The following is a 26,270-nucleotide window of genomic DNA, read 5'->3' as shown; positions in this document are numbered from 1 at the left end:
TCCTAGAGATGAACGTACTTTGGTGTGAAAAGTGCAAATCAATCCCAGAACAACAGCAAAGTACCTTGTAAAGATGCTAGAGGAAACAGGTACAAAAGTATCTATATCCACAGTTAAACAAGTTCTATATCGACATAACCTGAAAGGCCGCTCAGCAAGGAAGAAGCCACTGCTCCAAAACCACCATAAAAAAGCCAGACTTCGGTTTGCAACTGCACATGGGGACAAAGATGTCCTCTGGTCTGATGAAACAAAAATAGAACTCTTTGGCCATAATAACCATCGTTGTGTTTGGAGGGAAAAGGGGGAGGCTTGCAAGCCAAAGAACACCATCCTAACCGTGAAGCACGGGGGTGGCAGCATCATGTTTTGGGGGTGCTTTGCTGCAGGAGGGACTGGTGCACTTCACAAAATAGATGGCATCGTGAGGAAAGGAAAATTATGTGGATATATTGAAGCAACATCAAGAAATCAGTCAGGAAGTTAAAGCTTGGTTGCAAATGGGTTTAAGGACAACAAAGTCAAGGTATTGGAGTGGCCATCACAAAGCCCTGACCTCAAGCCTATAGAAAATTTAAAAAGCGTGTGTGCGCAAGGAGGCCTACAAACCTGACTCAGCTACATCAGCTCTGTCAGGAGGAATGGGCCAAAATTCACCCAGCTTATTGTGGGGAGCTTGTGGAAGGCTACCTGAAACGTTTGACTCAAGTTAAACAATTTAAAGGCAATGCTACCGAATACTAATTGAGTGTATGTAAACGTCTGACCCACTGGGAATGTGATGAAAGAAATAAAAGCTGAAATAAATTATTCTCTACTATTATTCTGAGATTTCACATTCTTAAAATAAAGTGGTGATCCTAACTGACCTAAGACAGGGAATTTTTACTAAGATTAAATGTCAGGAATTTTGAGAAACAGAGTTTAAATGTATTTGGCTAAGGTGTATGTAAACTTCATCTAATGTGTTATATTCTCCTACATTTCACAAACTTCAAAGTGTTTCCTTTAAAATGGTAGCAATAATATGCATATCCTTGCTTTAGGTCCTGAGCTACAGGCAGTTAGATTTGAGTATGTCATTTTAGGCAAAAATTGAAAGAAACTGTACAATCTTTAAGTTATCAATATTATTTTAAAAAATGTATGATTTGTAGGACCAACTCAATTGGCTTCCCACATACTCTACATATCTCACTCTCTCTCTTCCTTTCTGCCACCCCAGCTGAGCCCAATCCAGCCTGCTCTCTCCCCAGCCCAGTCTCCCCTCCTCTGCCCTCCCTCCCAGCTCCTCTTGACCTCCACGGCCCTCCAGAAGTCAGTGCTGCCCTCCCCTCTTCTCCAATCACAGCCCTCTCCAGGAGAGACTGATCAATTCGCCCTCCATTTTGGCTCCCCAGGCCAGCTGGGCCTGCCCGAGTCCTTCGACAAGGAGTCACTTGTCTCCAGAGTGAAGTTGAGCCAGTCCTCGTCCAGGTCAGAGATGTCATCGACCCGAGTGGAGGTGTTCAACCCGGCAGCCCTGACAACCGCACTGGAGGTACGGATACTAAGGGCCAGTTTGCGAGAATTAAGCCTAGTCCCAGAATAAAAAGTTATTTCAATGTAGATTCTCCAATGAGCATGCATTGTCGCACAGACCTAGGCTTAATCTGTGTCCGGGAAACAGGGTTTATGGGTAGTAGGCACTAATTTGCAGTGTCTGCCCGAGCACTTCATAACCAGGAAATAACTGTAGGGCTGTGTCTGAAATAGCACCCTTTTCCCTATGTAGTGCACAATTTATGACCATAGGGATCTGGTCAAAAGGACCAACACCATATTTCTAACGCAAACTTCTGGGTTAACGTATGACTGTGTTTCCCCTAGAAAACCCCATACTCTGAGCGAAGGCACAAGCTGGATCAACGCAGCTTTCACCTGTCAGGTAAAAGACCACAGCTGTAACGCTCTGAAAGAAAATGATCTTATTAACACCAGTGTCCACAAAGAGAAAGATGGGTGGTAATAATGTGGAGAAATTGTTCATTCAGCTGATCTTGTAATCTAGCATCGTCTGGGCTGGTTTATTACAGCCCGATCAATTTGGGATTTTTGGGTCCGATAATGATTTTAGGGAGGCAAAAGTTAACAATTACCTATATATCTGCCAATATATTGTTCTTTTAGAGTTGGAATGAAAAACTTTTTTTTTTAGGCACAAATTGTGCTCTAAATCAGGGATCATCAACTAGATTCAGCCACAGGCCGATTTTCTCTTGAGCGGATGGCCTTGAGGCCGGAACATAATTACACATTTATACACTGCAAATTGACCACAATAAGCCCAAACGGATAAAATATTTTACTAAAACATATTAGTTTCAAAACTAGCTTACATTTGTATACGATCACGTGTCTCTTATGTGTGGGAAAACTTGGAAACGGATTTCCAAAATTCTAATCACTTAAAGCTGATTTCCTGGTGTTATTTCCAAATGAATATTATAATTTTTTGCACAGAAAACATAGGTTGCCAAGTAAAACCACCTGTTGGAAAACCCTGCTGTAAAGGATTAAATTATGATTTCTAAATATTACAGTTCATCTTATTTAAGATATGTGTGGGGGTTTACATGATGACCACCAAAAACAACTATATCCTCTTATAAATATCAAACTAAATTCAAAACACTTGTTCAATTTACATTTGTATAGGTACAATTTAAACATCTATGGCAGTGGATAATAATGCAGAAGTGTTTGTGCTGAAGCACCACAAGCACACTAATAAACATGGGCTGAATTAATTCAACTTATTCTCAAAGTAAATCTGAAACGTCGCTAGTCACAAGTTCACAACCAATTCAGTGAAATGCAGTTTGTAATGTCACCAAATAGGTGTCAGCGTCAGCATTTTTATTGAGTGGATTCACTACAGTGCTTTTTACGAAAACAAATACCTTATGGCAACCTTGCAATTAAAGTGTGTTATGTTCTTTTATAGCTTAATGGTTATGACAAGCATGTGCTAGCTGTTCGTTAAGACAATGTTTTCTTGCTGAAACCATCATGTCAGTTACATTGTTATTCAATACAAAATCTATTGGCTATATAGTTCAACTGCAAATGGCATGCGCTGATGACTGAAAATGCTTGCCACACTGGTTTTAGTCACACATTCTAATTTAGCTAGCTAACAATCTTATGATTGCAAGCACATGGCCTGCTTTATGCAGATTGCACACTTCGGAAAACTAAATAAATAAACTCACTAACATAATAAGCCCATACAGTAACCGTGTTATTTTTGGATCAAGGATGAGTGTTCATACATAAGTAGCAGATTGCTTGCTAGCTAGGTCTCCAACCTTTTCTAGCATGAGAGCTATTTCTTTTAAATAAAACATGTCGCAAGCTACATTTTTTTTACATCCTTCTCTCCCCTGGGTCTTTAGTGTACAAGATATATCTGGTAAAATAATGGTTAAACAACTCCAAGGGGGCCCTATAAAAACATTTTTTTTTTTTTTACCCTAAATAATGTTTTATATTTTCCAAACTTATGTTCTCAGTTTTATTTGAACTGGTTTTATATATTTTTTAGTTTTTCACTCTCTATTACAATGGTTCATAGAGAAACAATACAATTGGATGTTCTGAGTCCATGTTAAAGCATAAATCGCATCAGAATACCTTCTTTGGGGTGGAAGAAAACTAACACTTTAAATTGCACATCTAGCAAGTGAGGAATGTGCCGTCTAATCTGCTGGTCTAGTGATGGTTCTGCTGCTGCTAATTTCATTGCAAAGTTTGCAAATAATAAATAGATACAAATGCTATACTTACTCATGATATACTTCTGCCAGGTAAGCCTACTTTGCAGTTGCTCGCCTCGTTGGGGCAGGAAGTCCATATAAGGCTCGGGGCTGGAGCCAGCAGGCTGCAAGATATCTCCCCTCAATAACCACTCCCCTCACCTCTCCCTGCCGTCTGCCACAAAGTAGAAATCATTTCAAATTCCTTATATTAAACCAGATGGCACAGTTGTATTATTCATTTTTTTTTATTGACGGAGAGCCAGGGGCACACTCAGACATAATTTACAAACAAAGAATTTGTGTTTAGTGAGTGTGCCAGATCGGAGGCAGTAGGGATGACTTGGGATGTTCTCTTGATAAGTGTGTGAATTGGACAATTTTCCTGTCAAAATGTAACGAGTACTTTTGGGTGTCAAGAAAAATGTATGGCGTAAAACGTACATCATTTTCTTTACTAATGTAGTGAAGTAAAAGTTGCCAAAAATATAAATAGTAAAGTAATGTACAGATACCACAAAAAACTACTTAATTTGTACTTTAAAGTATTTTTACTTAAGTACTTTACACCATTGCCCAAATGCCTTCACACCATTATATTAGCATACTTTATATACTGTTACACATGCACTTAACTTATGTATGGAATACTATGTGATAAGGCCATGAAACCTGAGTTTTTTTTTTTTTTTTTTTTTTTTTTTTTTTTTTTTTTTTTGCACATGTACAGTGCATTAACAGATGCATGCGCCATATATTTATGTGGTGGACACTTAATACGGTCACATGATATTGTTGTGGTATGTCACAAAATCGTGTTACGATCACACATCAATATTAATTTTAGCTATCAATATTTTCCTCAGTCTTGCTAACTGGATGGTCTCTTCAGAAGGTGTAAAAGGTACAGCCAAATGGTTACTTGCATTGTAGCAATATCAGAAAAAGATAGTGTCAATATAAATAAAATATACAGTATGTACAAGAACAATATCAATAATGATATCAGTGATAGATGAGAGTTATATGTATGCAATCCGGGGTAAAGTGGCTGAACAGTGAGATAAACTAAAAAATAGTAGCAGCAACTTATGGTGTGTGTGTTAGGAGAGAGTCATGTGAATAGAGACACTGCAGATAGTGCTGATGACTGGTCCGTCCAAACCACGCATGAACAAGGGAATCTATTCGGAGAGCCTGTTTCTGTCCTGTCCTTGACTTTGGTGCAGGGCATGTGATGTCCATAGCCTCTTCGTCGGAAAAGTCCCTGATCTTGTCAAAAAGATAGTTTGTCTAGCTGTGTCCAGTCCAGGTGGTGCTTTTAAGGGCAAATCATTTATGGGAGGAAGGATGTTAGCGTTGCGCAGCAGCTGAAACCTGGTCCTGACAGTCCGAACGCTCCTTGGCAACGACACCAGGCTCCAGAGCATTGAAGCTGTAAAAGAGGGAATATCAACAAAAAATCTGAAGACATTACAACCCTGCACAACATCAATTCACCTCCCCAGTTTACCTGAAGTGCTGGTACTGCTTGATCTGTGGCAGCGGCCTGAAGTACAGAGTCAGGTGTTGTTGCTAGCCATAGCTTTCCACCAGCACCGTACCATCCTCCAGTCCAACCAGCTGTGTGATGTTGACCTCTGTCACAGTGCTGTCCTTCACAACATCAGCAATCTCAGATAAAGTGTTCACTCTGGTCTTTCTGAAGCGCTGCTCGATGAGGCCGAAGCAGCAGTCGGGGGGAAAACTTGGTCTGGCCTGTGATCAGGAAGTGAAGGTCCAGATTGTAGTGGAGCTTGGGCATGGTCCACCAGGCACAAACCTGTTCTTGTTTTGGCCACTGCAGTTATCACAAAACAGGTCCACACGAATTTTCCCAACTCCGTAGTTGGTGAGGAAATGGTGCATGTAGTTGATGACTGCGCTGCTGCCTTTGCTTGCTTGTGCTAGCTTTCTTTTTGATGACTGTATGACTGGTGGATTATGATGATGAGTGATTGATGCTGAAAGACAGATTCCAGATACAAATATTTTAGCATTATTATACAATAGTTGCGAAATGGCATTTTGAGATAACATCACTACACACAGTTCATACAGGTAAACGGTAGCTACTGTAGCTTGCCAGCCATCTAATGTCAGCTGGCTAGCTAACAGCAAGCTTTAACTAGCAATACAAACCAATTGTCATAGCTAGCTGAAGTTAACCAATAGGTCTAATGTCAGCTGGCTAGCTAACAGCAAGCTTTAACTAGCAATACAAACCAATTGTCATAGCTAGCTGAAGTTAACCAATAGGTTCAATGTTAGCTAGTTAGCTAGCTAACAGGCTATAACTAGCAATGCAAAATGGCATTCTGTGAAAATATAATTAACGTTACACACACCTCGTACACACAAGTTAATGTTAGCTAGCAAGCCAGCCACCTAACCTCCGCTAATGTTAGCTAGCTAACAGCAAGCTTTAACTTTGGATATTTTGTTTAGACATGTCACGTTAACGTTAGCTAGCTAATGAATGAACTATAATCCCAATCCATAGAGTAACGTTACTAGCAATACAAACCGATTGGAATAGCAAGCTAAAGTTAACCAAATAACGTTAGGTTTAATGTTATTAGTTAGCAAGCAAGCCATTGATCTCCAGCTGGCTAGCTAACAGCAAGCTTTAGCTTGCAATGAAAACAACTTTCTGACAAAATTAGAAACGTATAATATCTGAATCTGTAGTTAGATTCTTACCTGTATACATGGATGAAAGCTTTACGGGAGACTGCAACCCCTTTTATAAGACACCCTGTGTTGTTTCCGTTTAGTTTGCACAGCTTGTTTGGCCCGTTGTGTTCCGCTGATTTCAAAACATGTTATTTTCAGAGTGAGAGAGAGTCAGCATTCGTCGTCCAGAAAGTAGTCCATCGCAACCTTTTCATAGTGACCTTTGTCGATAATGCCTGATAAATTCAGGGCAACAATGTTATTGAGAGCAGTAGCAACATATTTGCAGTTCTCCATGGCTAACAGTATATCTTTTTTTAAAAATGCAGTAGAAAGGATTTATCTACGCATTACGAGCAGCTCATTTTATAGACACAAGATGCAACACTGCAGACCAATCCAAACTCATCTCTCGGCATGTCCAGCTCACTGATTATCTCAGCCAATCATCGCTAGCAGGAAGGTTGCTGCTTTTTCTCTGTGGCTAAGCCAACTAGGCTCGTAATTTAACAAATGTATTCATATTTACAGATGACATACAAGTTTGATATTAAGGCACATAAAAGTTCACATGTTCGAGAAGGCATTTCTGCCAAAAAACGCATTTTGATTTTAATATTTTTTTAAAAAGTATGTTCAAAAGGCTCTCCTGTGAAGTCATGACTTGCGTCCTGAATCGGGACACAAATGGTTAAAAAAATTAATAGAGACACATACATATTGGTTGTCGACGACACAACTGTCAGTGTCCATGCTAGCTGGGCGAACAACAAATGTAGATTTACTGATGCTAGCATTAGATGTGCTGCTTCCACAAGTCAGTAAATCTACATTTGTTGTTCGCCCAGCTAGCATGGACACTGGCAGTTGTGAATCTGATGCAGCCGAAGAGCTACTGCCCCCTTACCCGGGAAAGCACTGAACAACAGACAGGGACGTTGGGCCATTTAACCTTTATTTAACTAAGCAAGTCAGTTAAGAACAAATTCTTATTTTCAATGACGGCCTAGGAACAGTTAACTGCCTGTTCAGGAGTTTTTTGAGCGAGAATTAAGACGACTTTCGAGTAGTAAGACATGTATAAAGGCAACAGATACCATTTAATAAGAAGGGGCTAGAAGCGTCTTGTATTGTGTGCTACCGAGTCACTAGGACAGGCAAGCCCCATGCTATTGTGGAGGACTTAATTCTTCCTACTGCCGCGGATATGGCTGGGACAATGCTGGGGGAAAAGGCCCAAAAAACTACACAGACAATGTCTTCATCAAACAACACTGTTTCCCAACGCATCAGTGACATGGAAGGAGATGTTTTGAAATAATTACTACTTCGCATAAAAGCCAGTGAATTCTATGCGTCACAGCTGGATGAGTCAACAGACTTGGCTGGCCTGGCACAGCTCTTGGTATACAGTTGAAGTCGGAAGTTTACATACACCTTAGCCAAATAACTTTAAACTCAGTTTTTCACAATTCCTGACATTTAATCCTAGTAAACATTCTCTATCTTGTGTCAGTTAGGATCACCACTTTAAATGAAGAATGTGAAATGTCAGAATAATAGTGGAGAGATTGATTTATTTCAGCTTTTATTTCTTTCATCACATTCCCAGTGGGGAATGTTAGTTAGTATTTGTTAGCATTGCCTTTAAATTGTTTAACTTGGGTCAAACATTTCGGGTAGCCTTCCACAAGTTTCCCACAATAAGTTGGGTGAATTTTGGCCCATTCCTCCTGACAGAGCTGGTGTAACTGAGTCAGGTTTGTAGACCTCCTTGCTCGCACACGCTTTTTCAGTTCTGCCCACAATTTTTCTATGGGATTGAGATCAGGGCTTTGTGATGGCCACTCCAATACCTTGACTTTGTTGTCCTTAAGCCATTTTGCCACAAATTTGGAAGTATGCTTGTGGTCATTGTCCATTTGAAAGACCCATTTGCAACCAAGCTTTAACTTCCTAACTGATGTCTTGAGATGTTGCTTCAATATATCCACATAATTTTCCTTTCCTCATGATGCCATCTATTTTGTGAAGTGCACCAGTCCCTCCTGCAGCAAGCAAAGGTGTTCTTCGGCTCTTGCAAGCCTCCCCCTTTTTCCTCGAAACATAACAATGGTTATTATGGCCAAACAGTTCTATTTTTGTTTAATCAGACCAGAGGACATTTCTCCAAAAAGCGGTTTTGGAGCAGTGGCTTCTTCCTTGCTGAGCGGCCTTTCAGGTTATGTCGATATAGGACTTGTTTGACTGTGGATATAGATACTTTTATACCTGTTTCCTCCAGCATCTTCACAAGCTCCTTTGCTGTTGTTCAGGGATTGATTTGCACGTTTTGCACCAAAGTACGTTCATCTCTAGGAGACCTTCCTGTGCGGTATGACGGCTGCGTGGTCCCATGGTGTTTATACAAAACTTCTGACCCACTGGAATTATGATACAGTGAATTATAAGTGAAATAATCAGTGTGTAAACAATTGTTGTAAAAAATAACTTGTGTCATGCACAAAGTAGATGTCCTAGCTTACTTGCCAAAACTATAGTTTGTTAACAAGAAATTTGTGGAGTGAAATTTGTAGAATGACTCTGACCTAGGTGTATGTAAACTTCTGACTTCAACTCTATGTCCATTACGTTTATGGGGGGTCAATTAACAAAGACATCCTCTTCTGCAAACCACTGGAAACCATTACAACAGGAGAGGATATTTTTAAAGTACTGGACAGCTTTGTGACATCAAATAGACTTTGGTGCTCAAGATGTGTTGGTATCTGTATTGATGGCGCAAAAGCCATGACAGGGAGATATAGTGTAGTGGTAACGCGCTTGCAAGCATTTGCTCCCGATACCACTTGGGTACACTGCAGCATCCACCGAGAGGCTCTTGCTGCCAAGGGAATGCCTGACCGCTTGAAAAACATTTTGTACACTACAGTGAAAGTGGTTAACTTTGTTAAAGCAAGGCCCCTGAACTCTCAGTATTTTCTGCACTATGCATTGGAATGGGCAGCGACCATGTAATGCTTTTACAACATACAGAAGTGCGCTGGTTATCAAGGTGCAAAGTATTGACACGTTTTTTTGAATTGAGAGACGAGCCTAAAGTTTTCTTTACTGACCATAATTTTCACTTGTCTGACCGCTCGCATGTTGATCAATTTTTCACACAACTGGCCTATCTGGGTGATATTTTTTCTCACCTGAATGATCTGAATCTAGGATTACAGGGACTCTCCACAACTATATTCAATGTGCAGGACAAGTTGGAGCTTTTCTCTGTCTGCATTAACAAGGACAACACACTGTTTTTTCCATCATTGTATGATTTTTTTGTGTGCAAATGAACTCAAGCCAAAGTTGTTGATTATTATTTGTGCCCTTGTCCTATAAGAGCTCTTTGTCACTTCCCATGAGCCGGGTTGTGACAAAGACTCACACTCATTCTTATGTTTAATAAATGTATCGTATAGTGTGTGTGTGTGTTTGGCAGGCTTACAGTGATGGCAAAAAACAACATTTGAGAGTGCGCTGACCCTGGTGCTAAGGGGGTATGCAGCTGGAGGTTGAATGTTTGAAGGGGTATGGGACTATAAAAAGTTTGGGAAACACTGGATAAGATAATAGCTGGGAGCTTGCGCAGTCTGATACTTGTGAAATTTCTTTATGACAGTTTGCAGTGGAACATAGAATTGCATGTACTTTCAAAAAAAATTGGCGGTGCACTGCGAGCTACTGGTAGCTCGTGATCAACCTGTTGGAGACCCCTGAGCTAGGCTAACTACAGTATCTTACTGGCTAGATAGAGCATAACTACATTGCTGGCCAGCTAACGTTAAATAAGTGTAAATGTGATGAGTACAGGGGCGTCTTCATTATGTTTATTCTGTTGAAAAAAAGGTTCTTAAACCTAATGAAACGGGGAAGGACCTTCCTGCATTTGTCCAATAGAAACTCTCGTTTTAGTTTTGCAACTGTTTGGCTAATGATTACACCCCTGGTGTTCTTGGTTGGTGAAGTGTACTTTTGATAATTTACTAATTCAAGTACGCTGTCGCTGGCTGTTGCGATCTACTCACCGTCAAACCACTCCCCCAAACCACTTCCTCTCACGTCGTGACCTAGGGCTGAATGATGTTCTATGAGCAGCCGTAGAGCGCCCTCTTCAGGCAACCATTATAATTGGCAGATAATATCAGTTCACCAGTTTATTGGTCAGGCTCTACTGGTTTGGTCTGGTTCAGTCGTTTGATTCCCCTCTCATAGGTCCCTGCACCGGGCGCAAGCGCCACAACTCCCGCCCCTCGTCCAGTAACTCGGAGGAGGAGGGAAAGAGCGGCACACGAAGAGGGAGGCAGGCGGTCAAGATGAGGCCTAGGAAACTGTTTAAACCCAGTGAGAACGACATTTAATATATATATATATATATATTCTTTCAACAATATATGGTTTTCATGTTCACATAATTGGAGAACCAGTTCTCACTTCATAAAATAGCCCTTTATTCAACTAATTTCTCTTTCATTCAATTCTTTCCCTCCACTTCAGCAGCCAAGCCCAACCTCCACGCTCAGGCCCAGGCACAGAGCAGCTCTGACGAAGAGGAGGAAGAGGAGAAGAAAGGAAATGGAACAAAGGACAGGGCCTCGCTGGCAACCACGAAAATATATCACCACATCCAGAGCAGCAAGAGCGCTCGTGACACAGGTACAGCCATAGATTTGAATAGAACACTTAAATGTGATGCATTTCTATGGGTACGGCGATCTACAAAACCTTAGGACAAACAGCTCCACCTGCCCCCATGGTTTTCCAGAACAAGCTCTAGGTCTCACAAAAGGCACTGCTTTTGAATTCATAGTTATAGTAATGATTAGTCAAACCAACAGCTATATTTATCTTCAAGGTGCAATATTCAAAAATCGCACTGCCATTTCCTGGTTGCTAAAATTCTAATAGTTTGTCTAATTTCAGTTTGTGACAAAACAAGCAAGTATAGATAATCATTGTAGCATCTAAATCACTGAAATATATATTTTCAATAACCAAAAATATTGTATTTTCATGTGTTTGAAACTGGTGTACGAAACCGAAAGTAAAAGACACAAAAACTAAACTTAAGAATGGGAAGCATAGAAATGGAGCACGTAGAACAGATATACTGCTTCTTAGACTTGTTTTCAATTAGAATGACAGGTCTATAACTCAGATTTCTAGGTGAATTTGATCAGGTCGCCCAAAGAGTTACATATTGCAGCTTTAACTCTGAGCAGTTTGGAGAAGGATGCACTTGCACATCCAGTAGATATGTGTGTGAGATGGGGTGGGTGCTATTGTTAGCATACTATTCCTCTTTATATGTTTGTTCATGACTGCATGTGTGTGTATTCGTAACTGTATATGCCTACATTTGTGTGTTGTCCCTAGTCATGGACGTTTCTCCGGAGGGGGACCTGAGCCGGGTGGTGTCGTCCCACATGGTGACGTCATCCAGCTGGGAGGCCGACGTGGAGGCCGAGGTGGAGGGTGAGCTGGGTCGCTCCCCTCACGACATGGGCAACATGTGTCGCCAGTTCAGCTCCGAGCTCCAGAGGAAATTCCAGGTTGCACCCATAGAAAATAGAATGCTGTTTTAACTTCCCGCTTTACTGCTATGGGTACACTCAATATGGCTGCTGGTCCACCCATCACTGACCCATTGACTTCAATGGGAAGGATATCTATGTATTTGGTTGGACACAAACTCACAGGAGGATATGTTTCTAAACGTTTTTACATTCATGTGGATACTACTATGATTACGGATAGTCCTGAATGATTTGTGAATAATAATGAGTGAGAAAGTTACAGATGCACAAATATCACCTCCAAGACATTGATGATAATGCCCTTTTAGTGTAAGAACTGTTTGTTGGGAGGGAGTTGTGGCATGAGCATGCAGTAAATTAATTAATAGATCAATAAGAAATAGAATTATAAACCTTTCTGCCAATAACAGCACATTTTCAGTTTTCCACCCACTCTCAGACAGTCCTAGCAACATTTTAGCTTGAGAAATTGCTCTTTGCTAAGAAGTTGTTTTTCTTTCTTTTTGACCATCTTATTTGAAAACAATCACAGTAAGGTACTTAATTTGTACCCAGAAATTATAAAAGAAAATGGATTAAAACGGCTACATTGGACCCTCTAAAGCAGGGGTGTCAAAGTCAAATGGACGGAGGGCCAAATAAAAAAATCAGCTACAAGACGAGGGCCGGACTGTTCGAATGTTCATTGAAAAATTTTTAAATGACGCATATAGTCTAGTGAACCTAATTGAACCTACTGAAAACCTAACAAATATATTACAATATGATCAGATAAATAAAGCAATATTTTCTTATGGCTCTGTCAGTAATCTTTAATTTTCAACAGACACAAAAGACAAATTTCCTTTATATAAATATCCCCATAACATGAACATTAAATGAAAGAAACCGGTATTCAAGGCACCATCAGTAGACTATATTTTCTATTTTAGCAAAAGTGTGCTAAATTTACTTCAAAGAAAAAACAATAATAGCAATTTTCTATCATCCACTCAACTGAAATATTTTTAAAATATAATTGGATTGAAATACAAAAAAATAAAGTGCAAAAATCTATTAATCAAAAACAACACTTTGTTTAAGGAGAAGTAACATGCAGTGAAAACAAATATTAAATTTTAACTTTTAAACTTGAACTGAGTAAAAACTCTAAATATGTGATTGCACAGTAATGTTCACTTGTTTGAGGTTGAGGGTGATACTTGGTGGTGTCCCATCTTTTCCACAAGTTCATCAATGTTCGGGGTAAGGCTCTGAGCTGAAGAAATCCTCAGAATTGAGTGGAGGTGTTCAGCAGTAAGTCGACTTCTGTGTGATGTTTTGTTCAGGTTCATCAAAGAAAACAGTTGTTCACACAGGTATGTGCTGCCAAACATAGACAACGTTTGAGCAGCCTGGATGCGCAGCTGGGGCATTGTGCCGGGGAGGAAACGGGCGAACTCCGCAGCACCCACTGCCGCATATTTTGCCCTCAGTGCATCATTGCATTGGAGGTCAATCAACTCCATTTGGAGGTTTGGTGGTGAGCTTTCCACGTCAACAGCAAATGGGTTACCGAGCAGTTCCAACCTGCTTTTTTGTGCTTCAAAGTCAGCAAATCGGCGTCGAAAGTCAGCGGCAAGCATACCTATTTTATCAGCCAACTGTGTGCTCGGGAACGCACTGGTAGAGAGCTTCTCTTTCATGGTCTGGCAGCTGGGAAAGTGGCTCAAATTTTCTTTCCGCATCTGCGTCTCCCACAGAGTCAGTTTGGTTTTAAATGCCTTCACTGTACTGTACATATCAGAGATGACACGATCCCGACCCTGCAGCTGCAAGTTTATTGCATTCAGATGACTCGTAATGTCACACAGAAAAGCCATTTCACACAGAAACATTTCGTCTCGGAGTTGTGTTGTGTCTTTCCCTTTGCTGTCCAAGAACAGACAAATCTCCTCACGAAGCTCGAAACATCTTTGAAGCACCTTTCCCTGGCTTAGCCATCGCACCTCTGTGTGATAAGGCAAATCACCATGCTCCGTTTCTAACTCCGTCAGAAATGCCTTGAACTGGCGGTGATTCAAACCTTTGGCTCTGATAAAGTTAACTGTGCGCGTGATGATGCTCATTACATGCTCCATTTTCAAGGCTTTACCGCACGACGCTTCCTGGTGTATGATACAATGATAAGCTGTCAGCTCACCTGTCGCGTTTTCCTCTTGCATCTTTTCCCGTATCTTCGCCACCAGTCCGCTCCTGTGTCCACACATCGCAGGTGCTCCGTCGGTTGTCAAACCCACGAGTTTTTCCCAAGGCAGCTCCATCTCATTTACACATCTTGACACCTCTTCATACAAATCATGCCCCGTAGTTGTGCCATGCATAGGACGTAAAGCCAAAAACTCCTCTGTCACGCTTAGGTTGGAGTCCACTCCGCGGATTAAAATTGACAACTGGGCAATGTCAGAAATGTCGGTGCTCTCATCCACAGCCAAGGAATATGCAATAAAATCTTTTCCCTTTTTCACAAGCTGCTCTTTTAGATTGATGGACAACTGGTCTACTCTCTCGGCAATGGTGTTTCTGCTCAGACTCACATTTAAAAAGAGTTGCCTTTTTTCTGGGCAAACTTCGTCACAAACTTTAATCATGCAGTTTTTGATGAAATCCCCCTCCGTAAATGGCCGGGCTGATTTAGCGATCTCTTCTGCCAAAATAAAACTGGCCTTTTGTAGCCTTTGTTCCATGTCCATATTCTTGTTTTTGTCCGCGTGTTTCGTTTCATAATGTCGTCTCAGATTATACTCTTTCAGTACCGCCACACTTTCTCCACACAGAAGACACACAGGTTTTCCAGCTACCTTCGTGAACATATACTCCGACTCCCACCTTGTTTGAAACCCCCGGTTCTCAGTATCCACCTTCCGTTTTGCCATTTTTGATGGGTATCTGAAAGTTAATTTTACTGTGATGCTGACGACTGCTGTGCCAATAAATATTGAAATGAAGCAGCCTACTGCTCGGTGCGTCACCTTTGCATTGTGGGAAATGTAGTATTGGTGCGTGTAAAAGATCTGCGGGCTGCCGGCTTGCTGCGGGCCGGTTCTAATAATAAATCAAGATCATCCCAGGGGCCGTAAAAAACCTTCTTGCGGGCCGGATGTGGCCCGCGGGCCTTGACTCTGACATATGTGCTCTAAAGGATCACATTTGGGATCTAGCTAAGGAATCATTTTAACAAAATGTTTTACCAATATGTTTTTGTGATTTTAAATGTTTTATTTTATTTAACTAGGCAAGTCAGTTAAGAACAAATTCTTATTTACACTGACGGCCTACCAAGAGGAAAAAGGCCTCCTGTGGAGACGGAGGCTGGGATAAAAAAAATATATATATATATATATATTAGACAAAACACAACACTACATAAAGAGAGACCTAAGACAACAACATAGCATGGCAACAACACTTGACAACACAGCTAATTTCTGGAGGTGGAAATTGTGTCAGCATCATTTTATTTTAATTCATTTGAGAATGATGAGAAAGTCCTTTTAAAAAGTCACCGGAACTGAGCTTCTCAGACCTTCTACACAAAATATTATCCAGGGTGGACCACGGGCCCCAAAACAAGGTGAGGAGGGACAAGGTGATGCCCCGGTGTAGCTCCCCTGCAAAAGTTCCGTAGGCCTTTAAAGGGAAAATCCAGGATTTTACAACTTAATGTTAGATTATTCCTTACCTTGAAAGTAGTCTCTGAGCCAGGAGAAACTGTAATCCAGCCACTACAATCTTCAGCTAACTTTAGCCACCACTAGCTAACAATCAATGGAAGTGAATGGGGCATGTGTTCAGTTGTTGAAATTTCCTGGCCTTTTCAAAATCTCCATATTTGGTTTGATGTCACTTAAAGGTGATTTGGCCTTTGTGAATAGGATTTTGTATTCTATGGGAGACCCTAAATATGTTCTACTTACCTCTGTTACGTGCGTCAGAATCGCTCCAGACGTATGGAGCTGTACACCAAGCAGTCTCTGAAGACCGTCCAGCAGCACGTCTCTTCCATCAGCATGAGGGTTCAAAACTACAGGTCAGTTAGTGTACACTAAATAGTGAACTGGCAACAGCAGGGTTGCTGACATCAATATCTCAGGTGCCACTGACTGTCTATGTAACCTTGAGTAAGGCACTTTTAACCCTTTACCTGCCCCAAGGGCGCTGCTCTGCGGCTGACCCTGTGCTGCTCCCATTCTGTTGTGTGTGTGGTGGGGCTGGGTACTGTGACAGCAAAAATTACCAAATGTCCATTGTCTGTATAATCGACCAATAAAGATTGCATTGTGTAGTATACAAGAATATGTCAATTTCTGACAGATTGTGGACATGTAATCTCTCTTGGTCTCCTCAATATCTCTCCCCTTCCTCCTCCCCCTGTCTGTGTGTGTGTAGGTCTCAGAAGCTGGAACAGGTCAGGGGTGTTCTGCTGAAGGAGATCAACAACTTGGAGGAGGACGAATCCACTCTAAAGAACATGGAGAAGGAACTGACTGTAGGATTACTTACATTACATTGACATTGTAGTCATTTAGCAGATGCTCAGTTGGTCGCATGTATGTGGTGGAAACTGACCAGGGCCCTTATAATATGGATATATGAGTTCCTTTTAAAATGCTAAATCAACCTAGCACAACAAATGTAACATTGTTAAACTCCTACATTAACAGTATTTAATAGTAAGAGGCCTCCCTGACAATGCAGTATACCGGTATTCCAACCCTTTCAGGTTTGGATTGTCTATGGGAAATCCTCCCATGCTTTAGTTGACTGTATGTTGATTTAATCAGTGTTATCAGTTCACTTCTCTCTCCTTAGACATACTGGAGGAAGCAGTCTGTGGCTTTCCATTCCTACCAGGAGAAAGAGACTAGAAGGTGTGTGTGTGTTTTTCTGCCACATTCAAGGAGTGAAAAGTCCCAGGTGGGAAAATGTTGTTGCCCCCCCCGCTCAAACGGACACACTGCAAAGATTGCAATTTAGCCTCTAGTCCTCCCCTGCTCCATTACAAAAGGACCACATAACACATTGTATCATTTTTTTAACCTGGGGGAAATTAACTGTGACCAAAAATACAAGTATCTCTGTTGTGAATGAGGCTGGATCTCTGTCTCAAAAGAACTGAGTTATTTGTTTCTCCGGGATGTGGTCATAGCATGACTATTCACATGACTGTTTAGAACTAAAGAAAAGTATCTCAAACTGGGTCAAAGTTCTTAAAAATTGTGCTAATTGCAATTTTCTACGTTGTAGAATAATAGTGAAGACATCGAAACTATGAATAACACATATGGAATCATGTAGTAACCAAAAAAAGTGTTAAACAAATAAAAATATATTTTATATTTGAGATTCTTCGAAGTAGCCACCCTTTGCCTTGATGACAGCTTTACACACACTTGTCATTCTCTCAACCAGCTTCACCTGGAATACTTTTCCAACCGTCTTGAAGGAGTTCTCACATATGCTGAGCACTTTTTGGCTGCTTTTCCTTCACTCTGCGGTCCAACTCAATTGGGTTGAGGTCGGGTGATTGTGGAGGCCAGGTCATCTGATGTCACACTCCATCACTCTCCTTCTTGATCAAATAGCCCTTACACAGCATGGAGGTGTGTTGAGTCATTGTCCTGTTGATAAACAAATGATAGTTCCACTAAGCGCAAACCAGATGAGATGGCGTATCGCTGCAGAATGCTGTGGTAGTGGTGCTCATTAAGTTTGCCTTGAATTCTAAATAAATCAGTGTCACCAGCAAAGCACCATCATACCTCCCACTCCATGCTTCACAGTGGGAACAACACATGCGGAGATCATCCGTCACCTACTTTGTGTTTCACAAAGACATGGAGGTTGGAACCAAGCATCTCAAATTTGGACTCGTCAGACCAAAGGACAGATTTTCACAGGTCTAATGTCCATTGCTCGTGTTTCTTGGCCCAAGCAAGTCTCTTCTTATTGATGTCCTTTAGTAGTGGTTTCTTTGCAGCAATTTGACCATGAAGGTCTTATTCAAGCAGTCTCCTCTGAACAGTTGATGTTGAGATGTGTCTGTTACTTGAACTCTGTGAAGCATTTATTTGGGCTGCAATCTGAGGTACAATTAACTCTAATGAACTTATCCTCAGCAGCTCTCATGTGGCGGTCCTCATGAGAGACAGTTTCATCATAGCGCTTGATGGTTTTAGTGACTGCACTTGAAGAAACTTTCAAAGTTCTTGAAATTTTCCAGATTGACTGATCTTCATGTCTTAAAATGATGGACTGCTGTTCTTGCCATATTATGGACTTGGTCTTTTACCAAATAGGGCTGTCTTCTGTATACCACCCCTACCTTGTCACAGTGCAACTGATTGGCTCAAATGCATTAAGAAGGAAAGAAATTCCACAGATAACTTTTAACAAGGCATTCCAGGAGACTACCTCATGAAGCTGGTTGAGAGAATGCCAAGAAAGCTGTCATCAAGGCAAGAAAAATATATATATTCTGAATATATTTAGATTTGTTTAACACTTTTGGTTACTACATTATTCCAAATGTGTTATTTCATTATTTTGATATAATTTTGTATTCATTATACAATGTAGAAAATAGTAAAAAATAAAGAAAAACCCTGGAATGAGTAGGTGTGTCTACACTTTTGACTGGTACTGTATAAGGGTGTATATACAGTTGAAGTCAGAAGTTTACATACACCTTACCCAAATACATTTAAACTCAGTTTCACAATTCCTGACATTTAATCATATTAAGAATTTCCTGTCTTAGGTCAGTAAGGATCACCACTTTATTTTAAGAATGTGAAATGTCAGTAGAGAGTAGAGAGAATGATTTATTTTAGCTTTTATTTCTTTCATCACATTCCCAGTGGGTCAGAAGTTTACATACACTCAATTAGTATTTGGTAGCATTGCCTTTAAATTGTTTATGGATGATGCAAATTTTCGCAGCTTTTTGTTAAAAATCGCGCAACATTTCAAAGTCCTGCTACTCATGCCAGGAATATAGTATATGCATATGATAAGTATGTGTGGATAGAAAACACTCTGAAGTTTCTAAAACTGGTTAAATCGGGTCTGTGGCTATAACAGAACGTGTTTAGGAGTAAAAATCCCTGGTAAAACTGTTTACCAAAAACAACAACAAAAATATTCGTCCGCCATTCAATGTATTGTTAAATGCGACCTAAAATAAATGAGGACCCCCTGTAAACGCCTACAGCTTCCACACGATGTCGCCATTGCTGTCATTTATTTATCCTTGGTTACAACACGAATAAGCCCCTCCTTTCTTGAGGTGCACCACAGTATGTTGTGAAACTGAAAAAATGGACGATGATTTCCAGACTTGCTGCTATCGAATACAGATCGCCCCGTGATCAATTTGATACATCATTAACGTTTATTAATACCTAAAGTTGGTTTAGAAAAGTCGTTTGAAGTGATTTGTAAAAGTTTTAGGCGACTTTTGTCATTTTAAAAAGTGACGTTGCGTCTTGTAAATGGGCTTTTTGCAGCATCAGACTGGCCTTCAGCAAATGACATTTTGGGTATACAATGACGGATTTAATCGGGAAAAAGACCCAATTGTGATGTTTATGGGACATATAGGAGTGCCAACAAAGAAGCTCGTCCAAGGTAATGAATGTTTTATATTTTATTTCTGCGTTTTGGGTAGCGCCGGCTACCGCAAAATCTGTTGTTTACGTGTCGTGCTGGTATTTTGGGGGGGTGCATGCTATCAGATAATAGCTTCTCATGCTTTCGCCGAAAAGCATTTTACAAATCTGACTTGGTGGCTAGATTCACAACGAGTGTAGCTTTAATTCAGTACCTTGCATGTGTATTTTTATGAAAGTTTGAGATTTATCGAGTACTATACTCAAGTACTATAGGTGGCGCTCTGAAATTTCCGCTGAGCTGTCCCTGTGCAGGGACCACCTCCACTTGGGTCAAACATTTCAGGGAGCCTTCCACAAGCTTCGCACAATAAGTTGGGTGAATTTTGGCTCATTCCTCCTGACAGAGCTGGTGTAGCTGAGTCAGGTTTGTAGGCCTCCTTGATCGCACATGCTTTTTAAGTTCTGCCCACAATTTGTCTATGGGATTGAGGTCAGGGATTTGTGATGGCTACTCCAATACCTTGACTTTGTTGTCCTTAAGCCGTTTTTCCACAACTTTGGAAGTATGCTTGGGGTCATTGTCCATTTGGAAGACCCATTTGCGACCAAGCTTTAACTTCCTGACTGATGTCTTGAGATGTTGCTTCAATATATCCACCAAAATGTTCCTTTCCTCATGATGCCATCTATTTTGTGAAGTGCACCAGTCCCTCCAGCAGCAAAGCACCCCCACAACATGATGCTGCCACCCCCGTGCTTCACGGTTGGGATGGTGTTCTTCAGCTTGCAAGCGTTCCCCTTTTCCTCTAAACATAACATTGGTCATTATAGCCAAACAGTTCTATTTTTGTTTCATCAGACCAGAGGACATTTCTCCAAAATGTCCGATCTTTGTCCCCATGTGTAGTTGCAAACCGTAGTCTGGCTTAGTCACCCTCCTGCACTACCTGTTCACCCACGACTGAGTGGCCAAGCATGACTCCAACACCATAATTAAGTTTGCTGACGACAACAGTGGTAGGCCTGATCACAGACAAAGATGAGACAGCCTATAGGGAGGAGGTCAGAGACCTGGCAGTGTGGTGCCAGGACAACAACCTCTCCCTCAATGTGAGCAATACTAAAGGAGCTGATCGTGGACTATAGGAAAAGGAGGGCGGAACAGGCCCCCATTAACATCGACAGGGCTGAAGTGGAGCGGGTCAAGAGTTTCAAATTCCTTGGTGTCCACATCACCAATGAACTATCATGGTCCAAACAAACCAAGACAGTTGTGAAGAGGGCACGACAACACCTTTTCCCCCTCAGGAGACTGAAAGATTTAGCATGGGTCCCCAGATCGTCAAAAGGTTCTACAGCTGAACCATCAGGAACATCCTGACCGGTTGCATCATCGCCTGGTATGGCAACTGCACAGCATCTAACCGTAACGCGCTACAGAGGGTAGAGCGTACGGCCCAGAACATCACTGGGGCCATGCTTCCTGACATCCAGGACTTACATACTAGGCAGTGTCAGAGGAAGGCCCCAAAAATTGTCAGACTCCAGTCACCCAAGTCATAGACTTTTCTCTGCTACTGTACGGCAAGCGGTACCGGAGCGCCAAGTCTAGGTTCAAATGGCTCCTTAACAGCTTCTACCCCCAAGCCATAAGACTGCTGCTGAACAATTAATCAAATGGCCACCCGAACATTTACATTGACCCCCCCCCTTTGTTTTTACACTGCTGCTACTCTGTTTATTATCTATCCATAGTCAGTTTACAAATGACCTCGACTAACCTTTACCCCCTGTATATAGCCTTTTTTTTTACTTTAGTTTATTCAGTAAATATTTTATTAACTCTTTTTCTTGAACTGCATTGTTGGTTAAGGTCTTGTAAATAAGCATTTCCCGGTGAGGTTGTTGTATTCGGTGCATGTGACATGATTTACTAGTTTGATGGTTGTAACAATCGCCCCGACCCATATTATCAAACTTATTTCATTTCAAACTTTACAGTTCTCTAGTATAGGCTACTTTTCGTAATGAACGATATCAGCAAAATTCCTGCAATAAGTGATCGGTATGGTCAGTGTCAATAATTTTCAGTTTATTGTCCTAGTTCTAACCTGACTTCTCTACTTTAAACAATGCAACACCACTGTGAGGTCATGTCCCTGATACATTCATGTCCCTCATTGTTTTTTATTATTTATGAACAACTGGTGTTTTTTTATTTACAATACAACAAAAACACACAAATATGATAGTGGTAAAGGTTTAGTATTTTTATATTTCATTTTCTCCTCCCTCTCTCGCACGCTCTCTCTCACCCATGGCTCATTTGCTCTTTCATGTGCTCTTCTTCACCTTTTTCATTCTTTGCCCTCCTCAGACTGCAGAGCCTCAAGAGTACCTTCCAGACCGATGTGTGTCACAGCCTGGAGTATGAGGAGAGGATCTTCACCTCTCAGGTGTGGATCATCCAAACTTTAGCGCTAGACTTCATCTACACTGTAGCCTCCCGCTTCATATAAACTGTAGCCCACTATGTTGATCATAAACACAACAATTCCATACAGCACAAGTACAGAGAATAGGGAAAGAGGAGCAGCCGACCCACGAAATCTAAAGTACATGTCACCTTATGTTTTGATCAACATGCATTCCTTATGTCTCACAGGCGTACCTGTTACAATGTTGTTTTTTACCAGAAACTCAGCTCATCTGAGCTCAGTTTTAAGCAATAGGATTTCAGTCCTGTGTTGTGCAGTATGGCATTATGCTTATCCCCATTTTCTCTGCCGTGTGCCACTGTGAAGAGTTCAAACCTTAACAAGTATTTGTTGTCACCCACTGTGGGTTCAGATGTGCCTGATGAGGAAAGACATGAAATCAGTTCAGGACAGACTCTTCAAGGAAATGGTGAGTGGAAATGACAGTTGTGACTAGGCAAGGCACTAAAAAACAATTAGACCCATCTCTCTTTCCACCGCACGGCATTAAATCCCCCTAAAAAAAATCTGTCAGTTTAAAGCTAGAGATATGGTTTTTTGTAATGGATGCATCTCAGTTCACAACACGTTTGTCAGACCATGAGACATCCCGAAAATTGTCTGTAGTGTCCGAACAGGTTCGGCCCACAAACTATTATGACCCCTATGGAAAGATGAGGCTCTTACGACCCCCACAAGAGTCTTGGGACTCGTCTGAAGTCGGTACAGCTGATATGCCAACTTCTGTCTGTAGCGTCCAAACAGTTTGGGTTACACACTAATATGACCCCTCTGTGGAAAGGTGAGACTCTCACGAACACGTCGATTGTTTTGCTCTAGAATGCCCACAGGCCTCACAAGACTCGTCTGAAGGTTACCCGGCACCAGTTGAAAAAATGAATGAAAGAAAATCTGGAGACTGTTTAGTGCCACAAATAAGGGGTTAAATACATGTAAAAAATAAATTATATATATACACTTCAGAACAAACTTCCTTCAGATTTTTGGGGGGGACGATCTGTTATTCAATCCGTTTGTATGGGCTAATAGCAGTAAGGCCAAAAATATATTTTTTCTAAAATATACTTTTTTATATACTTCTAGGGGTCTTAAAATTAAATTATGTCCTTCAATTACATATAGTTTAGTAGAACCCCCCCCACAGCTTAGATTTATGGGATATTAATATTAAAGAGAAAGTCCTACTCAAAAGTGCTACCTTTATTAGTGCAGACTGAGACTGCATCCCCTGAGGTGTTGCAAGTGTATTTGAGGGCTGTGTTTTTGTGTGTCTCTCCTCAGCAAGACGAGGAGATAATGAGTGTGAGGAGAGGACTACAGGCTCTTTTCCTGCCAGAGGGACCAAGATTTTAAACCCAAATCAAGTACCTCTGCACATTTATAAGATATGTTTGTGTTCTGTGAAGTTTGCCCGTCATTCTACGTTAGCTGTAATCAAATTTAATATATTAAGCATAAGTTAAAGAAATATATATACATGCCTTATTTAAAAAATTATCAAATGTGAATTTATATTTAAAAAAAAATATCAGATCATTTTTGTATTTTTGCAGTGATGTTTGACACTAATAACTTTTTATAGTTTTAACTGTCTCTCCATAAGAGTAGTATTTTCAATATAAATAATGCATTTCTGTGAACATTGTTTGAATGGCATTTTATCTGTACAAGGTTGCCTGCTATTTGTTTGCTGTTAAGGTTGCCTAAGTTTATTAAACTTTTTAAAACAAAAATGTGTATTAAGTTCACCTTCCAACATGACAACGACCCTAAGCACACAGCCAAGACAACACAGGAGTGGCTTCGGGACAGTCTCCGAATGTCCTTGAGTGGCCAGCCAGAGCCTGGACTTCAACTTTATCAAACATCTCGAGAGACCTGAAAATAGCTGTGCAGCGAGCCTCCCCTTCTAACCAGACAGAGCTTGAGAAGATCTGCAGAGAAGTGGAGAAAATACCCAAATACAACTGCCAAGCTTGTAACGTCATATCCAAGAAGACGCAAGGCTGTAATTGTTGCCAAAGGTGCTTCAACAAAGTACTAAGTAAAGGGTCTGAATACTTATGTAAATGTGATATTTCCGTTGTTTTTATACATTTTCAAACATGTCTAAAAACCTGTTTTTGCTTTGTCACTGAGGTATTGTGTGTAGATTGATGAGGGAAAACAAACATTTAATCCATTTTAGAATAAGGCTGTAACAATGTGGAAAAATTCAAGTGGTCTGAATACTTTCCGAATGCGCTGTATGTTAGGGCTCACCAAACCTGTTCCTGGAGAGCTACCCTCCTGTAGGTTGTTTTCGCTCCAACCACAGTTGTAACTAACCTGATTCAGCTTATGGGTCTTTCTATAAACTAGGGTACCAGTGAGCATTTCTTGTAGTGAACATCTGTTTGGAGCTGTTAAAGTCAATAATAATTAGCCTTTTTTTTCACGTGAATACATTTAGGATATAAAAGGGGGGACATAGATACATTCAACATAATGAGTTGAATCACCCATGTTTAAACCCTTTCTCATGCTTGGAGTCTTCATAAAACACTACCTTTCTTTCCTTAGATTTATGATACTGCTGTTTGTCATATCATATACTAAGCATTTATCAATTTAATTTACACATTGAATTTGATCCTGTAAAATTCCTGAATATTGCTGTTGGACTCTTGTATGGAGATCTCGGAAGTGCACTAACCTCGTAATGTCTCCCTATGTTACGGTGTGAAAACAGTTTATGGGCACACATATCCCAAATAATGTATGGATTGCAAAATCTAATGCTTCTAACAGAAAGACCAACTTTAACCAGATGAATCAAATAATGCATAATAGTTGTTTGATGCGCATTAGATGTCTAGCTATTTAGTTACATGGGTAAAGGATTTTCTGAATGACAGTCAAGAGCAGGTGTGATTCTGCACACGATTGAACAGCAACCAAAGTGCGGGAATTAATGTTGATCTGGAGAATTAACAAAACATTTGTGTCTGTTACGGTAGTCAAGATAATTAGCCTATGTCGTGGACAACATTGTCAAGATTCCTGAGGTAAGATTACGGTTCATGTAAATTTAGATTTTGTTTTCCAAATTAAAATGGAGCAATCGGAACATGAAAACAGCTTCTTTATTCATTTTTTAATTGAAATATTAAAGGCTTGTTTTTTGTTTTTCTGTATAAAACCCCAAAAACAACTTGATATTTAGATTTTCACGTGGGTGGGGTTAAATGTGGAATACATGTCATTGGTTAAGTGCACAGCCAACACTTTCTGTCCTTTCAAAGTAGGAGTTCACCCTTCTAACTCCATTCTACGAATCTATTCATTAATTGAGCTACAGTGCCAAAATAAGGTATGATTTCTTCATTTCTGCGTAAGATTTAGTGTGACTGCTGTTACAGTAAATGGTTAGCTGACTGGTATATCCTAGGTATCTAACTAACCATTGCTAATCTTGTTCAATGATGCCATGCAGCCAAAACAACAGTATCTATTGCTAGACTATAGATATTCCCATAGCTATAGTTAGTCAGTGGTTGCACATCTAACTAGCTGGAATTAAGCATGGGTGTGAATAGTAGACATGTTAAATATATCCTTTCACTGTTTACAGGTCTTCAGCTACTCAGAACTGTCTTATCAGCCTGATAGGGTGCGTCCAGCTTGCACCTGTGCAAATCCGTGTGTGTATAGAAATGGAATGAAAAATCCAACCAATGCCTCAAGTCGTGCAGTAGGTCCACCACATACCCGGAGGATTGTGGGGTCCTGTCCAGGATCAGCCCCTACCCCTAGACACTTGTGGAGATCTGAGAGGATTGGACAGGTGTCAGCAATACCGCTAAAATTCCACCAAGCCTTTTAGAGGGTACGGTGCAGCTCACCATGTTACCACCCATCAATCCCTCTCAGATCTCCACAAGTGTCTAGACTCTGGGCAGTAGGGGCTAGGGGTTGTTTCTGGGAAGGCCATGAGTATTATGGTAGTGCGATCAGTTAGTCTGGCACGGTATAACACTGTTAAAG

At 40.7% G+C, this 26,270-nt stretch overlaps 1 protein-coding gene and 1 long non-coding RNA gene across 2 annotated transcripts in view; one reads left to right on the top strand and one right to left on the bottom strand.

Annotated features, from left to right (window-relative positions):
* sycp2 (synaptonemal complex protein 2) overlaps nt 1-23,977 on the top strand; it is a 67,739-nt gene extending 43,762 nt beyond the window's left edge. The window contains exons 35-45 of the mRNA XM_090185811.1: nt 1,226-1,540; nt 1,870-1,927; nt 10,773-10,901; nt 11,055-11,213; nt 11,934-12,109; nt 16,069-16,163; nt 16,523-16,622; nt 16,946-17,004; nt 22,124-22,202; nt 22,597-22,653; nt 23,526-23,977. Coding sequence (XP_090041937.1) covers nt 1,226-1,540; nt 1,870-1,927; nt 10,773-10,901; nt 11,055-11,213; nt 11,934-12,109; nt 16,069-16,163; nt 16,523-16,622; nt 16,946-17,004; nt 22,124-22,202; nt 22,597-22,653; nt 23,526-23,597 — 1,299 coding nt within the window. The 3' untranslated portion in view covers nt 23,598-23,977. The remainder of the gene's footprint in view (nt 1-1,225; nt 1,541-1,869; nt 1,928-10,772; nt 10,902-11,054; nt 11,214-11,933; nt 12,110-16,068; nt 16,164-16,522; nt 16,623-16,945; nt 17,005-22,123; nt 22,203-22,596; nt 22,654-23,525) is intronic.
* Nucleotides 4,491-6,901, bottom strand: LOC149981254 (uncharacterized). Its single transcript, XR_016483303.1, has 3 exons — nt 6,540-6,901; nt 5,311-5,800; nt 4,491-5,232 (listed from the first exon to the last, which is right to left on the bottom strand). It is a non-coding gene; the product is annotated as an uncharacterized LOC149981254 (long non-coding RNA).
* Nucleotides 23,978-26,270: the final 2,293 nt, after the last annotated feature.

This window comes from Oncorhynchus mykiss, chromosome 9, assembly GCF_057628025.1.
Source record: "Oncorhynchus mykiss isolate SJ-2025 chromosome 9, ASM5762802v1, whole genome shotgun sequence".
Lineage (NCBI taxonomy): Eukaryota > Metazoa > Chordata > Actinopteri > Salmoniformes > Salmonidae > Oncorhynchus > Oncorhynchus mykiss.
The sequence above is the reverse complement of the archived record's forward strand: the minus strand, read 5'-3'. Positions and strand labels throughout refer to the sequence as shown.